The sequence below is a fragment of the Rhineura floridana genome, chromosome 6 (genome assembly GCF_030035675.1).
Source record: "Rhineura floridana isolate rRhiFlo1 chromosome 6, rRhiFlo1.hap2, whole genome shotgun sequence".
In the NCBI taxonomy this organism is placed as follows: Eukaryota; Metazoa; Chordata; class Lepidosauria; order Squamata; family Rhineuridae; genus Rhineura; species Rhineura floridana.
The window spans coordinates 114,348,771-114,361,127 of NC_084485.1; the positions used below are offsets into that span (position 1 = coordinate 114,348,771).

The following is a 12,357-nucleotide window of genomic DNA, read 5'->3' on the forward strand; positions in this document are numbered from 1 at the left end:
TGCCTTCTCTCTCCTGCAGCAAGACGACTCCCAGCGCGAGGTCCGACGCATCCATAGCCACGATGAATGGCTGCTCATAGTCTGGTGCTATTAATATAGGTACTTGGCACAAGGCTTGCTTCAGCAGATCAAAAGCCTTCTGACATTCATCCGTCCATACCACACGCTCAGAACACTTTTTCTTTGTCAACTCATGCAAGGTTGTCGCTATTTCCCCAAAATTTTTCACAAACTTTCGGTAGAATCCAGCCACACCTAAAAATGCCCCAACTTGTTTCTTTGTTAAGGGGATAGGCCATGATTGTATTGCCTCAACTTTGCTCCATAAGGGGGTTATTTTCCCACTCTCCACCTTATGTCCTAAATAGATGACCTCATTCAATCCAAACTGGCATTTCTTAGCTTTTATTGTTAGCCCTGCTTTTCTTAATGCCTCTAATACTGTGGTAATTACATACGTCACTGTGTCAAGCTTTTCTCTTATGGTATATGGTCCCTCTCAGTTAGCCTGTAATTTATCATGTTTCCTGGGTATGAATGCCATAACCATATCTCCCACATCATACACACGTTCCCTGGCTGTTCTGTCATACCAGTAACTTTGCTTCTCCTGAGCTTGACTCAAAATCTTTTGTACAGCTTCCATCGATGTTAATTTGCTGCGGAAGTCTAATACAAAATCAACTACAGATGTTTTGTACTCTCCCAGGGTTCCTTCCCATGGATTTTTTAACAGTTCCAAAGGTCCCCTCACTTTTCTAGTGAACATCAGTTCAAAGGGTGAGAAGCCTGTTGACTCCTGAGGGACTTCTCTGTACGCGAATAAGAAGCACCCCAAACGTTCATCCCAGTCTTGTGGATGATCTTGAACACAACTTCTTATCATGCCCTTCAGAACCCCATTAAATCTCTCAGTCAATGCGTTAGTGGCTGGATGGTAAGTGGTGGTCTTTAGATGTTTTAGACCACAACACTTCCACATACATTGCCTCACTTCTCCCATGAATACACTGCCTTGATCCGTCAGCACTTCATGAGGGAAACCCAGCCTCATAAAGATTTTTAACAAAGCCTCTGCCACTACAGGGGCTTCTATGGATCTTAATGCTTCCGCGTCTGGGTACCTGGTGGCAAAATCCACCACCACCAATAGATATTTCTTGCCATGCCTTGTGGGTTTGGAAAAAGGGCCCACCAAATCTACTCCCACTCTATAAAAGGGTTGTCCAATTATAGGAAGGGGCTTTAAGGGTGCCTTAGTCTTTACTCCACTTTTTCCCACCTTTTGGCATATACCACAAGATAGACAATGTTGTTTTACATCTTTGGAGATATTTGGCCAATAATAGTGTGCAGCCAATCTCCTCTTGGTCTTTTTTATTCCCAGATGTCCTGCACATGGGACATCGTGGGCTACCTCTAGCAATCTGGTTCTGTATTTGCTAGGTACTATCAACTACTTCACTGGTTCACATTCATCCTTTCTCTCAGCAGGCATCCACAGTCTATATAAAATCCCATTCTCACACACAATTTGATTCCTCAGCTTGTCAGTAAAGGGAATCTTTTGTGTCAGGGCTTGCTCCTTTATTTGCTTCAAACTTGTATCCCTATTCAGTTCTTCCCTGAACTGCTCTGCCTCTTCACTAGAGACCATTTGATACAAGTTGTTTCTTTCAGCAGGCCTTCCAGGGGTTGCTATGGTGACCGTAGGCTCGAAAACAGGTTCCACCCTGTTTCCTTCAGCCCCTTTTAACATGGCTTCTGTTTCTCTGCCAAGTTGTTGACTGGTTACCACATATATTTTTCCTTGTGCCCCCATTACATCTCTTCCCAGTATCACTGGCTCTTGTTGTTGGGCATTAATACCCACTTTATATTTTCCCTCTCTGCCTCTCCACTGCATTTTCACTAGGGCCATGGGTAAGCTTTCTGGTTTACCCCTCACTCCTTGGATAGTCACCGTTTCCTGAGGTAATATTTCCTCAGATTTTATTAAATCTGGCCTCAGTAACGTCTGAGCGGCACCAGTATCAAGCAATGCCCAATAATTTGCCCCTTGTACACTCACTTCCTCTCTCAGATATTGGTATACCTCTGCCAACTCCCCCTCGATCAAGTTCGATAAACATTGCATATATTTATCCTCTGGTAGCCCCCACATTTGAGCCGCTTTTTCAAAAGTGCTGAGGTAAATTTGTGGATCTTGTCCAGGCTCAAACACTGCAAAATCTTTCGGTGTCACCTTTATTTTAGTTTCATTTCTGTCCTTTCTTGTTTCATCAGAATGAAACTTCTCTCTTTCAAACTTTAACTTTTCCACCTGTAATTCAGCATCCAATGCTTGTTGCTTCTCCCTCTCCTCAAACCCCATTCTCATTCTCTCAATTTCCAGCTCCCGCTGTTTTTCCTTCTCTTCCGTTTCAAAGACCCTCTGCTTGTCTTTTTCCTCAGCCTCCCTCCTCAATCTCTCAGTTTCCAACTCACGTTCCCATCTTAACTTCTCTCTCAAGTACTCTATATAAGCAGGATTGCTTGAATACCCTTCTGGGGTCTCTTCCCTGACAGGTTGTTTTTGCTGGACAGTTGTAAAAGCTATTAGTGCTACCCTCAGTTCATCTACCCCTTTACCCTCGTGAGGTAAATTGAATGTTATGCACTTCTCCACCAGCTCCTCTCTTTTCATTTTTATATATTCAGCCATGGTGTTGGAGTTCACTCACTCTTTTCCACACACTTTGCCAGTCACTCTCACAAGTAATCTTTATTTGTTATTTCTGTTTGCCACACCACTTTTAGGGATTCTCTAGTATTCGAATCTGGATTCTCTGTTGTTCGTATCCCACCGCTACAGCCAACACCTCTGACGCCCTTCCCTGGCTCTCCCTGTCAGGTTCCTACCTGCTTGTGGCTACTGCCTTTCACTAGGCACCACCAGGGACTCCACCAGTCTGGACTGTCCTTTTTATGGTTTCTCTCTCTGCTCTAGCACAGATCTCAATAGATCCCCCTGCTAGGCAGCACCACCAGTCACGTTCTACAACCAATGTTCCCAGAGACCTTGCCTGAGTCTCTCTATCCTGTTATATTCGTGACTGCGTGCCTATGCTGTTCCCAACCCCCTTGTATCAATGCAGATAACTCATAACTCGGGGTTGCTCTGGATACTTATAATGTTATCTTCTCCTCTTCACCGCTGCCACCATTTGTTACTGTTTCCCTTCAGCCTTGGTTATTACCTTACCCTCCCTTCTGGTCTGTGAAACCCCAGCCAAGGATCAGGCCTTCGGTAAACCAAAATAGTATTTATTAAATAACATTAATAACAAGATAACTTTGATAATGATCTCCAAGCTTATGGTTTCATCTATTACTGTGATATTTGACTTATCACTAATCCGAACTCCACCTCCCTCTTTCTCCACACTCTCCTGACATACACCAACTCACACCCACCAAACTCCACCAAAACAACCCACTCACGTCCACCCAGATTCAACTGTCATCCTTCCATTTATACTCTCAGCCATCCAAACACTCAGCCAATCATCCAGCATTCTACTGCTCATTTACTCCCCCCTCCTCTTTCATTCCACTTACCATGTATCTTCTATACAAATAGCACTTACCACATATACATTAATACAGGAACATCACAGGTGCAGCTAAAGGCCCCCTCTTTTTGTTTGCAATTGGGTTTTTTTAATCCCCTTTTTCTACTTGATGAGCTTTCTCCCTGACAGCATGTTTCTTCTTCCATGGCGCTGCAAACCCCAACCTCCCATAAGTCGCAGAGGGTCCCCCAAGCATGCCCAGGCGACCAGCAGGGAGGGGTGCAGCTAAAGGCCCCCTCTTTTTGTTTCCAGTTGGGTTTTTTTGCTGTTTGCTGTTTGGTTTTTTCAAAGTAGGACACCCAAGCAGCCACGGAATGAGGGTGGAGGAAGAAGCCTGCAATGCTGCAATGGGTTTTTTTGCCTGGATGACTCTAAACTAAGAGCAGAAAAGAGGAGAATAGAACCCCCCAGTGTCCGCAGACTTTACCTGCAGGAGACAGGGAAACACCACCCCTTCAGTTAACATTTTAAATACAAGGGCGCGGCAAAAAAAAAAACCCAAATACAGTTATTGCGAGCACATATGAACACCAAAAAATATATATATATATCCGCAGCAAGGACGGACATTTCCAGTCATTTTGAAAAGCAATCCGCACATGCTGCACAATACTAATCTAATCTGAAAGTAAAGAAATAACCTGTAACTGCGGAAAGATCCATCTTCAGAAAAAGGCCATGAGAAACTGGAGCAAAGCTGAATCCAAGAGTGGTCCCAAACTACTGCTTCTTAAAGAGCAGTGTACAACCCCAACCAGATCTGGCTGAATACCTATTCTCAGGTTTCCCCGTATGTCCAACCAAGCAAAACCTCAGCCTCGCCTGGATTAAGCCTGTTTCTTTTTCTTTTGCCCACATCCAATCTCTCACTGGTCTGGGCATCAGGTGCAGGATGGCAACCAGGCAGGCATCGCAAGTCAATGCATGTTTACTGGTAAACAAAGTCCCCTGAATTCAAAGTGGGTTCCTCCACGGCAAGTGCGCCAGACTTTAGGCATGTCTACCCAGAAGTCGCCGCGTATTTAATGGGGATTAGACTTTTCCTAAGTAAGCGTGGATGGGATTTACAGCGCACTCTCTGCATGTTTCTCCAGATGTTTAACCCCACTGAGTGCCCTGGAAGTTACACCCAAACAAGTGTGGATAGTAGGGTTGTAGCCGTAGCTGGCTGACTAAGGTGGGTTCCTGAAGCAAACGGCAAGTGGCGGCTACGCTCGATTAATTAACTCAACAGCAAGAAGAGAGTGTCTGGCAGCTTGTGCGTATGTGGTGTGGTCGTGAAAGCGCTGAAGAAAAAAAAGTGAGCTGAACACGAAAGCGGGAGGAACTCATCTCGTTTCATTCGTTCTCCTGCGGCGGCACAAGAGCTGAGCCACGCCAGGCCTTCGGGACACCGATGAGGCTTTTGCGACTGTGAGGCAACGGCCAGGAGACGACTCAGAAGGAGGAGGTGCTTTCAGCGGCCGTCATTTCCGCCGTGTGTGAGTCGGGGAGGGAGTGGGGAGGGCAGGCAAGCAAGAGGAAGAGCGCTCGCCGCCTCCAACTGGGGCCGCCCGGAGACCCAGAGCAGAAAGAAAGGGAGGAAAAGAAAGCGTGAGAGACCAAGCGCTGAGGGGAGGGAAGCCACTCGCCCGCCGGCCCGCCTAGGTAGGGTCAACACGCACTCGGGATTCCCGCCCTTCCCTACTGGACGGACGGAGCAACCCAACCTCCCGCCTCTCGCCCCGTCCCGGCCATGGGGAACGCAGCTACCGCCAAGAAGGGCAACGAGATCGAGAGCGGTGAGTGAATGAGCGGAGAAATGCGACGCATTGGCAGGCTACAGGGAAGGAAGACTGTCCTCCTTCTTCTTCACTCCCCCCCCCGTGCACCGGGACGGTCAGTGGCAGGCCCTGCGGCCTAGCTTGGCGGGCTGCGGCACAGACAACCCCCCTCCTTTACCCGGTGCAGGCCCTCTAGCTGGAGGCTATACTCGGTCGAGGGCCTGCTGTCCCTTTCTAGCTTTCGTGGGGCCTGCTTCGCGAGGTGGCGGTGGTAGGGAACTGCTACATGCATTTCTCGCTCCGGGGCTTATAAGTAAGCGGGTTAACCTGTCTCCGGTCAGCTGTAGAGAGGGGACGGAGAGGCTCAGTTGTCCCTGGAAGCCGCGCTGTGCCCTTTGTAAGGATAACAGTACTTCCAACCTCTTCGTCGCCCGCCCACCCCTTTTCTTTCCATGTGCATCCTCTGCTTAGGACAGTCTGCCCCACCGGAGGAGGGAGTGAATTAAAGCAGGTGGGCTTTCTTTTCCTTTATCGTTTTCCCCTTTATTTTTCTTTAAAAACTGTTAGCCCTGGTGAAAGAAGCTTTTCTTTCAACAACCATGGTGTTAGGGCTAACCTCTGAAGGAGCTCTGCATAACGATAGAAACTCTGCTGTGATTTGTTTAGTAGTACATGTGTGTTTCCTTCTTTCCTTATTCTGTCTTCCCCTTCCCCATATTGCTGCAGAAAACTCCCTAACCCTTTCCGTTAATAGTGTTCACTGCTGTTGTGGAAAGGGTTATTCTCAGCTTCTTCATCTGCAGTTTATGGAAAACAGCCTTCTTCCAGCATGTTAATCTGTTGTGAAATCTCTCTCTACATAAATAAAGTGTTAAGAGTGAACTCTTATCTCATAAGGAAGGTATTGTAACACTAGTAAACTAAAAGTTTTGTCATGCAGGATCTTGAAAGCTGCGTTTGGTTGGTATTCCAGTGAATGCTGGATCATTCATCTGCGATAAGACATTAATGCTGCAATCCTAACCACTTGCCTGGGAGTAAGCCCCATTGAATTCAATAGGACTTCTGGGTAGATTATGGTTAAGATTATGCTGAAAATTACTAATATGATTTCTTGAATTTCTGAGTGTTTCTATTTGTTTGAGATGTTTTTGTTTCTAAACCATATTCAAGATTGTTAACTTGTATTCATTAGCATCTATTTACTTTTTAGTTAGACAAATATTTTACCTCAAAATAAAGGTTGTTATACAGTAGAATATGTATTAATTATCTAGTCCAGGGGTGGAGAACCTGTGCCCATCTAGATACTGGACTATAACTCCCATTAGCCTCAGCCAACATGGCCAGTTGCTAGGGATAATGGGAGTTGTAGGCCAGCAACATCTGGAGGGCTACAGTTCCCCATCCCTGATCTGGTCAACTAAAACAAAATCCTTTGCTAAGTAGAATAATCAATTTAAAATAAGTGGAATTTAAAATTTAAAAAATAATACAGAGAGAGCTATGCATGCTTAACTGCATATTCCTTTGTATGTCTACCAAGAAGTAAGTCCCATAAAATTAAGTTGAACTAACTTCTGGGTAAGTGTGTATAGGACTGCAACTTTAGTCCTACTGTAGAGGATTTGATCCCTTCACTGTGTTTAACTTAAGTTGCCTCCACCAGTTAGCAACTCCTGAGGGTGATTTTATAATTGTAACACTATGCAAAAGTGATGTGGAAGAAAAGTACATTGTAGGACAGGTACCAACTAATATGACAATGCCACACTATAATGCCTGTCTAGAGGATGGGATGTCGTATTGATCCAGTATAAACAAATTGTATGCATGTGAGTAATTTTCTTGGCTTTTGGTGGTTTCATGTCACATTTGAAAAAGGCTCTGGCTTCAGATCTGTGGCCTGAGAGAAGAGACTCCCTTTAGGGCTTTAGCATACTCTTCCTTCCTTGTCGTACTACCTTTGTGGAATGTATTAGTGATTACCTTGGTGAGCTGTGGCCTTAATTTTAATTGAAAGGTTTTACATTTAGAGCAGGGGTAGCCAAAGTGATCCTTTCCAGATGGTAGATTGCAACCTCCATAATCTCTGACCATTGGTCAAGCTGGTTGAGGCTGACAGGAATTGTAGTTCAACAACATCTAGAGCAGTGGTTCCCAACCTGGGGGCCGGGACCCCCAGGGGGCCCGCGAAGTAATCCAGAGGGGGCCGTGAACAGTAAAGAAATGAATTATTTATTAATTTTTTTAAAAAAGTCTTCACTCCCTCTACACTGTCCGCTTTCCACTGCTGCTGCAGATGACACCTCCCCCTTGCTCCAAACGAGGGGAGGCCTTTTGCTGAAGCGCCAGAGTGTCCTTCAGGTGCACCGAGGGCAGGCATGTGCCTATAAAATACATGGCAGACACCAAAGGAGGCTGAGGGTGGAGCTACCAGGAAGAAGAGGGGATTACTATCACTGATTCCCATCTCCTTGCACTGCCGCTACTGGCAACGCTTAGAATGAGAGGAGAGGGCTTTTTGTGAAGCAAAAAGAAGCAAGCCTGCAAAGAAAGGCTGCTTTCCCCCTTCCTTCCTGGCAGCCAGCCTGCCTCCCTGGGGGGAGGGGGTCACAATTTTTTTTCAGCTTATAAAGGGGGTCCCGTGCTCATAAAGGTTGGGAACCACTGATCTAGAGGGCACCATTTTGTCAAATGCTGCTTTAGAGAATAAAGCATCATACTCTTGCTTTACCTCCTGTTCACAGTTCTGCTTCTGTTGAGGGTAGTCTGCATGGGGGGGGGGCTGGAAGAGACCAGATTGCTGGATATCCTAAGGTGAAACATGGGATGTCTTTGGCTTCAACTGAATGGTCTGCCACATTGGAATATGTCTGCAACAGCTCTAGGCACAGAGGTCACATGCAGGGCCGGCTCCAGGCATGTGGGGACCCTTGGGCATCAGCTTGCCCTGGCCCCCCGGTGTGTGTGTGCACGTACGTGCACGCACGGCCCCCCAATGGCCCCCCTACCTGTCTAGTCTTTACCATTGCCCTTAATGAAGATGGCAGCTGCAGTTTCCCTAAGGGGAATGAAGCCTCTGCTGCCATCTTTGTTGATGGCACATGCGCGTGCTATGCGTGCACATCTCTGCCATCAGGTAAGATGGCGGCAGTGGCTTCAGTACCTTAGGGAAGCTGCAGCCGCCATCTTCATTAAGGGCAATGCTAAAAAGCCGGCTGACAGGTAAGTGGGGGGCACGGATCGCGGAAGGGGAGCAGAGGGCCCCTCAGGGGCTCCCGTAGCTCCGGGGCCCTCGGGCCAGCGCCCAACCTGGCCGCCCTTTAGAACCAGCCCTGGTCACATGCTTAGTGCTCAGTACGGAGTTGTTATGCATTCCTTTATCCATCCATGCAGTATGCAGAACTGTGATTTCTAGTGTGGATTGTACTTGGTATGCTTCAAGACACTTCCCCTTCCTATTAACAATGTAAAAACAGTGACATTGTAGTAACAGTACGCAAGTCAGATCTGTCAACTTGTCAGATCTCTAACAAATGCAGTCTCTGTGGTTGCTTTGTTCATGCAGTTGAGGTATCAAATATTAAAGCAAGTTTCTAACCTTTGGCTGGGTCCTGGACTTGCAGTTGTACGGCAGTAGTGGTGATGATGTAGTTCAGTAGAAATGTGCCGTTCACAAGCAGGCTAGGTGTTTGTGATAGACTTTCCTTTGGTAATTATTCTCTTCTGAGATCTGTGCTGGTAATTCTGAATGCAAAATAAGGCAGTGGTAGCAGTACAGTATGTGGGACCCCACAAAATAAGCTTCCTGAGCACCCTTCCTGAAGCTGTGGATTTGGAGGGGCTTGAGAAGAAAAGGAAATCTGCAGCAGTGATAGGGGCTGGGGGTTCTCGAATATGGATACTTTTATGGTTTGCAAGCTTTGAAACAGGTTTACCCTGCTTATATGATGCAGCGTCTCTTGCAGGTTGCATTGTTACAGAACTACATCTTACTTAAAAGACCTCTCAGAGAACAAGTCTTAAGAACTTACACCACATATTAAAAAGATTACAAGTTTGGAGTAAGTTCTGTAAACTGTGACAGTGGGGGGAAAGGCAGTGACCGACCAGGAGAGAGACCTCGGGGTTGTAGTGGACAGCACGATGAAAATGTCGACCCAGTGTGCGGCAGCTGTGAAAAAGGCAAATTCCATGCTAGCGATAATTAGGAAAGGTATTGAAAATAAAACAGCCGATCTCATAATGCCGTTGTATAAATCTATGGTGCGGCCGCATTTGGAATACTGTGTACAGTTCTGGTCGCCTCATCTCAAAAAGGATATTATAGAGTTGGAAAAGGTTCAGAAGAGGGCAACCAGAATGATCAAGGGGATGGAGCGACTCCCTTATGAGGAAAGGTTGCAGCATTTGGGGCTTTTTAGTTTAGAGAAAAGGCGGGTCAGAGGAGACATGATAGAAGTGTATAAAATTATGCATGGCATTGAGAAAGTGGATAGAGAAAAGTTCTTCTCCCTCTCTCGTAATACTAGAACTCATGGACATTCAAAGAAGCTGAATGTTGGAAGATTCAGGACAGACAAAAGGAAGTACTTCTTTACTCAGCGCATAGTTCAACTATGGAATTTGCTCCCACAAGATGCAGTAATGGCCACCAGCTTGGATGGCTTTAAAAGAAGATTAGACAAATTCATGGAGGACAGGGCTATCAATGGCTACTAGCCGTGATGGCTGTGCTGTGCCACCCTAGTCAGAGGCAGCATGCTTCTGAAAACCAGTTGCCGGAAGCCTCAGGAGGGGAGAGTGTTCTTGCACTCGGGTCCTGCTTGCGGGCTTCCCCCAGGCACCTGGTTGGCCACTGTGAGAACAGGATGCTGGACTAGATGGGCCACTGGCCTGATCCAGCAGGCTCTTCTTATGTTCTTATGTTCTTATGATGTACCATTGGTACATGACTCCAGAAAAGTTGTCAAAAAAGTATAGTAATGTTTCTAATGTTTGTTGGAAATGTAAACAACAAGAAGGATCATTTTATCATATGTGGTAGCTGTGTAAAAAGGCAAAATCATTTTGGGCACAGATAGGTAGGAAGATGCAAAAAATTCTAAAGACAAATATTCAGTCAAAACCAGAATTTTTTTTATTGGGTTTTATGGATAAACAAATAGAAAAGAAATATGGAAGAATAATATTATATATGATTACGGCAGCAAGATTATTATATGCACAAAAGTGGAAAATGGAATCAACACCAACAACGGAAGAATGGCTATTGAAATTAATGGACTTAGTAGAAATGGATAAATTGACATGTCTACTTAGAGAAAAATCGACAGATACATTTCTTAAGGAATGGAAGCCTCTCTTAGACTTTTTGTTGAAAGATCAAAATAAAATGATGATATTGGGATTTGACGATTAACTAAGACAGCCTATGGAGAAAAGTGATCCTGTATGTATACATTAAGGGACAGGTTTGATGTATATTATATACTTATAGCTGATCTGCGACAAATCGGAAGTCAACTATTTTATATTTTTTGTTGTTGTATTGTTATTTTTTTTACTTTGTTTTGTTTGTCTTTTGAAAAATTTGAATAACAATTATTAAAAAAAATACTTTGAAAAGAGTGAAATACTTGATAAAAGAATTTGAATATAGAATTATCATTTTGAGATAATGAACCATGTCATACTGCATAGATTCTGAAAAGCTTGCACTTGCCTTATTCAGTTGTTAGCCTTCTAACATTTGGGAAATGTTTAAAACAGTTTTTGATGGGTTTTTTGTTCTTTAAAGTGAGCCTGAGAAAGCAGCTTGATGTCCCTGCAAATGTTTTTCCACATCATTATCTTCAAAACCATTGGGTGATATCCATCTAAGTCATACTTGGAGTTGACCCACTGAAATGAATTGACTTTATTTAGTGGTATGACTAATGTTGGATATCACCTACTGCCTTGCTCTCTCTACCCTGTCTTTCTGTCCTTGTTTGCTGATACATCCATTTGTTCTTCCAACTTTACCACCACTAGTAGCCCAAATATGTTAAACAATTCCCCCAATGATTCCCCCTATGTTTGGGTCTTCTTTCCAGAACAATTATTTTCAAGTTATTCTTCAGAGCCCACCAATTCTGGGAAGCCTTTGCGTAACCCATTAATCTTCATCTGTCAGCTGCAGCATACTGCATGAAACTTTGCTTGCTCACATTTCATCCCTTGTTACTCTTGCCTCTTCCGCTGATCTCTTCTACTGTCAACATGTGGATTATAAGCTTTTTGGGGCAGGGACTTGTGAGTGTGTGGTATGATTGAAAAGCAACAATCTTGGTCTAATAAACCATGTTTTATTAGGCAGAGAACAAATCTTGTCACTAGGTGCTTTGTCTTTGCCCTTCCCTGTACCGCTTAGCTTTGGCACTTCTGCTGTGGTTTATTAAATCACAGTTTCTGTTACCTCTCAACCACCAAACTCTGGCTTAATCTGTTTACAAACCAGACCATGAAATTGATCGGATCCTGCTTTCATATTCTGATTCATAAGCGATAATTAAACACAACTTTCCCAAGTTGAATGTAATGAGAAACTGACTTAATATACCCTGGAAGTGTTCTATTATGATGAGGGGAGGGAATGTGCAGCCACAATTCTTGTTCTACATAACAAACCATGGCTTATTAGACAGAGAACATTATATTTGAACCAGGCCCCTGTGCTTAATTTTTGCTTATGCTTTAAGGCAGGCTTTAACACTCCAGGTTAGGGACCAAACTGGGAAATTTAAAAAAAACCTATATTGTTGCTTTTTAGGACAGCAATAACTTAAGAACTCTAGTTTTATATGTGGGCTAGTATTTGCAAGCTGTTATAACTGAAGGTATTGTGGGTTATATGCAACTGAGTTATATTCTGAGTAGACCCATTGAAATTAATGGACCTAAGTTAGTCATGTCCATTAATTTCAAAGGGTCTT

At 44.5% G+C, this 12,357-nt stretch overlaps 1 protein-coding gene across 2 annotated transcripts in view; it reads left to right on the top strand.

The window, feature by feature from the left end:
• Nucleotides 1–4,654: 4,654 nt before the first annotated feature.
• PRKACB (protein kinase cAMP-activated catalytic subunit beta) overlaps nucleotides 4,655–12,357 on the top strand; it is an 80,055-nt gene continuing 72,352 nt past the window's right edge. Inside the window, exon 1 of one of the 2 annotated variants that reach the window (XM_061633488.1) lies at nucleotides 4,655–5,095. Coding sequence is in view for 1 of the 2 variants with exons in the window: in XM_061633486.1 (XP_061489470.1) it covers nucleotides 5,350–5,395 (46 nt within the window). In the remaining variant the exon portion in view is untranslated. The other variant, XM_061633486.1, reaches the window with a different exon arrangement.